Source organism: Rhinolophus sinicus, chromosome 12 (assembly GCF_057876585.1).
Source record: "Rhinolophus sinicus isolate RSI-liver-muscle chromosome 12, RSI-T2T, whole genome shotgun sequence".
Taxonomy (NCBI): Eukaryota; Metazoa; Chordata; class Mammalia; order Chiroptera; family Rhinolophidae; genus Rhinolophus; species Rhinolophus sinicus.
This window is the reverse complement of record NC_142512.1, coordinates 33,222,395-33,226,655: the sequence shown is the minus strand read 5'-3', so window position 1 is coordinate 33,226,655 and position 4,261 is coordinate 33,222,395. Positions and strand designations below refer to the sequence as shown.

At 44.5% G+C, this 4,261-nt stretch overlaps 1 protein-coding gene across 1 annotated transcript; it reads left to right on the top strand.

The window, feature by feature from the left end:
- The first annotated feature begins 306 nt into the window (after positions 1–306).
- Positions 307–2,316, top strand: KIF2B (kinesin family member 2B). The gene has a single exon (XM_088801840.1). The coding sequence runs from the start codon at positions 307–309 to the stop codon at positions 2,314–2,316; it is 2,010 nt and encodes a 669-aa protein (XP_088657966.1).
- Positions 2,317–4,261: the final 1,945 nt, after the last annotated feature.

Here is a 4,261-nt window from a genome sequence, read left to right as displayed (position 1 = left end):
TTCCTCCGCTCTTAGTGGCAGAGAACAATTTCTCTATTCCAGCTGCCTATGCACTAGCACCTCGCACCACAAACAGGACTTTGTCCATCTTTCACCTAGAGGCCCTTGGCTCTGCCTCCCCTTCTCTCCATTCCTTTATGACGCAAGTGACCCCAGGCGGGGCCTGGGTGCTCAGGGCTCACAAAGGCAGGTGAAAACGCAAGCACGCTCAGTGCTCTGGGAACTTCAGACTGGCTGGGGCTCAGGTCCTGCTGCTCCAACCCCAAGGACCCCTGTAAGTGAGCCCTGACACCTCCATCGTTCACCATGGCCAGCCAGTTATGCCTCCCTGTCGCCCGGTGCCTCTCATCCTTGAAGCCCCACTTCCGAAACGTCCAAGTGGGCATCAGCGTGGCGATCCAGCGCAGTGATGGGCGGATCCACCTTGCAGTGGTCACGGAGTTCAAAAGAGAAAATCCTTGGGTCACGGTAGAGTGGATTGAAAAAGGAGTCAAAAAAGGCAAAAAGATTGATCTAGAGACCATATTCCTGCTGAATCCAGCATTGACCTCTGTGGGACACCCTACGCCATCCGGGTGGTTGTCCTGCTTATCTCTAGCGCCCTCTTCTGCCATCGGGGACCGACGTACGGCCACACGGTGGATTGCTACGATCCCTCAGAAAACCAAAACACCCTCAGGGGACAGTCTGGCCGCAAAAGTCCCCAGCAGTCCTTGCCTGATGAAACAGAAAAAGTCTCCCTGCCTCTGGGAGATTGAGAAACTGCAAAAGCAGCGGGAGAAGCGCAGACGGCTACAGCTGGAGATCCGAACCCAAAGGGCCCTCAATGTCCACACGGGAAATCCCAACTATGAGATGATGTGCATGATCGAAGAGTACCGCAGGCACCTGGACGGCAGCACGATGGTCAAGCTGGAGCGGCGGGAACACCATCGGATCTGTGTCTGCGTGAGGAAGCGACCTCTCAACCAGCGAGAGACCACCATGAAGGACCTGGACATCATCACCATCCCCTCGGACAATATGGTCACGGTGCATGAGTCCAAGCAAAAAGTGGACCTCACTCGCTACCTGGAGAACCAGACCTTCTGTTTCGACCATGCTTTCGATGACAAGGCCTCCAATGAGTTAGTGTACCAGTTCACTGCTCAGCCGCTGGTGGAGTCCATCTTCCGCAAGGGCATGGCCACCTGCTTTGCCTATGGGCAGACGGGCAGTGGGAAGACACACACCATGGGCGGAGCCTTTTCAGGAAGGGACCAAGATTGTTCAAAAGGCATTTATGCCCTTGTAGCTCAGGATGTCTTCTTCCTGCTCGAAACCTCAGCCTATGAGAAGCTGGACCTCAAAGTCTATGGGACATTTTTTGAGATTTATGGGGGCAAGGTGTATGATTTGTTGAACTGGAAGAAGAAGCTGCAGGTCCTTGAGGATGGAAATCAGCAAATTCAGGTGGTCGGGCTGCTGGAGCAGGAAGTGTGTTGTGTGGCGGACATGCTGAACCTGGTAGAACTAGGGAACAGCTGCCGGACCTCTGGACAGACATCCGTCAATGCCCACTCTTCCAGGAGCCACGCTGTGTTCCAGATCATCCTAAAGTCGCAAGGGAAACTACATGGCAAGTTTTCTCTCATTGACTTAGCTGGGAACGAAAGAGGAGCAGATACTGTAAGGGCCAACCGGAAAAGGCAGCTGGAAGGGGCAGAGATTAATAAGAGTCTCCTAGCGCTCAAGGAATGCATCCGAGCTTTGGGTCAGAACAAGTCTCATACCCCATTCAGATCCAGCAAACTCACACAAGTGCTCCGGGATTCCTTTATCGGCCAGAACTCCTCCACTTGCATGATTGCTACTATCTCTCCAGGGATGACCTCTTGTGAAAACACCCTCAACACTTTAAGATATGCAAATAGAGTAAAAGAATTAACTCTAGAGTTAAGACCCCACCGTCGTTGTCTCTCTCCAGTTGGACGTGAGGTGCCAAGAATGGTGGAAAATCACATTCGGAATTCAGAAGTGTCCCTTCAGAGGGAGGAATTTATTAAAATACCTCGTATGCAGAGTGAGGAGGAGGAAAAGACTAAAGAAATTGGAACATTATCCACTCCGTTAATGGAAGATACAATGACTTCATCGAAGGAATCACACCCATGGCCAGGGGACATCATCCAGGAGACAGCTCACGGGGTAAACCCTGATGTTCATTTTTGCATTACCCAGTTATTGTCCATTTTGGAGCAGAAAATAGGCATTATGACTGGAATTCAAAAGAAGCTGAAATTATTACGAGCAGATCTCCAAAAAAGAGAAAGGTAGAATCATGCCAAGGGCAACAGATCAGATCTGAAATGGTGGACTCAGTGCCATAGTTCCTACCTCTCTTATAAAGAAAAATTGTCAAAATTATCTCGATATAAAGAATCCTTCTGGAAAGCTTAAAACATCGTAAAATGCTCTTGTCAGAAATGTCCTCTTTCTTCTTCCTCCATATTTCTGTAGTTTGTTTTCATTCTGCAGGACAGTGGTTCTCAACTTGGAACCATTTTGCCTCCCAGGGCTATTCAGCAATGCCTGAAAACATTTTCAGTTGTCAAAACTGGGCATGAGGGAAGCAGTGATATTGGCATATAGTGGGTAGAGGGCCGGAGATGCTGTGAAACATCTTACAATGCGTAACAATTATCTGGTTGAAAATATCAATAGTACCAAGGTTAAGTAACCCTGCTGTAGAAGAACCTAGTTGTGATGAAACCAGATACCCTATGTGGCTATGAAGGTATATAAAGGGAATAGACTTAGAACACACCAAGGGGTACACAAGGGAGGAAATCTAATGATATCCACTCATATATCTTTTTCTGTTGCATTGATGTGTAGATTCAACTAGTTTCTAAGCTCCAATCATACTGTGGGATGGGGGTGGGAGAAGGGAGAGATTTTCTTTAAGAAACTGTGTGAGAGCCTGGAGGTGAGAGGGATTTTTATTTTTCTATTTCGAGTTGAAATTGCAAAGTACTCTGCTTCCTGAGAGTGATAAAATAATGTGTGTGTGTGTGTGTGTATTACATAAACATTGGCTTTGTTGACTATGATGCATTTAAGCTTTTTGTTCCCTCTCATTCTCTTTACCAAATTTTGTACTGACATGACTCACATAAAAATCCTTCCCCCATCACTTAGAGTAAGGAACAAGTCAGCAAACCCGTACTAGAAAAGTTCTAGCCTGAAGTGGGACACATACCATGAAAGCATCACAGGGAATATGAGAAATTTCAAGGCCTGAAATCAATTCAATAAGGAGAAAATCTTCCTGATTTAGGGTTCATAGAGTCCATTCTTGTGCAAAAAAACAAACAAAAAACAAAAACAAAAAATGAATCTGATATGCAAATATAAATATAATAATCTAATAAACATGTACCACTGGCCCATAATTTTATTTATGAAAAGCTTTAATAAAATGATTCAGGATTTTTTGGTTTTAAGTCTAGCAGTTCCAAACTCTCAAGAATAAAATGGAATGATTTGCAAAGAAAGCACATGGCAGGCTGGGGAAATCTGAGGACACAAAATTAGTGTCCCAGTCTGTTACTATCTTTGGCAGACACTGCCTATTCTTTTCAATTTTCGTTTTTTTTTTTTTGTTTTTTTTTTTTTTAACTTGGAAAGGCCTTACTGGAACAGAGGAAAACTGACACATAACTCTACCATGGAATAGAATAGTAATGTCCTCGGCAAAAACAATCAGGATTATCAGGAACATCTGGTCTTTAGCAATTAGTCAATATTATGGCCTATAAATATTATTCCCCTCTGCTGCTGGTTTATCTATGCAGATTAAGGTATATATTATTATTAAGCCAAACAAAACTTTGGAAATCTGTCCTCCTTTAGCACAAGATGATCTTCCTCTCAAAATGAGATGTTTTTCACCTATGTTTTAGGCAAGCACCTTAGCCTCACTGAGCTATTTTCTTCTATATGAACTACAGTAATTATAGCATCTCTTTCAAAAGCCTGGAAAGTGGTTTTATGTTCTCCCTCCTTCTCTCCCATGTTATGCCAATGACTAGTGCTTATTTATCATTGTTCTTGTTTTTCTGCTAACACCCTCGCCCCTCCTCCAATATATCAAGTTTGTAAATCATGTTGTTCAAATCTTCTGTAACACTTAGTGACTTTTATTAGTTATCGAGAAAGATATAAAATTCTCAAACTTTGATCATAGGCTTTTTTGCTGTTGTTCTGACAGTGTTCAGCA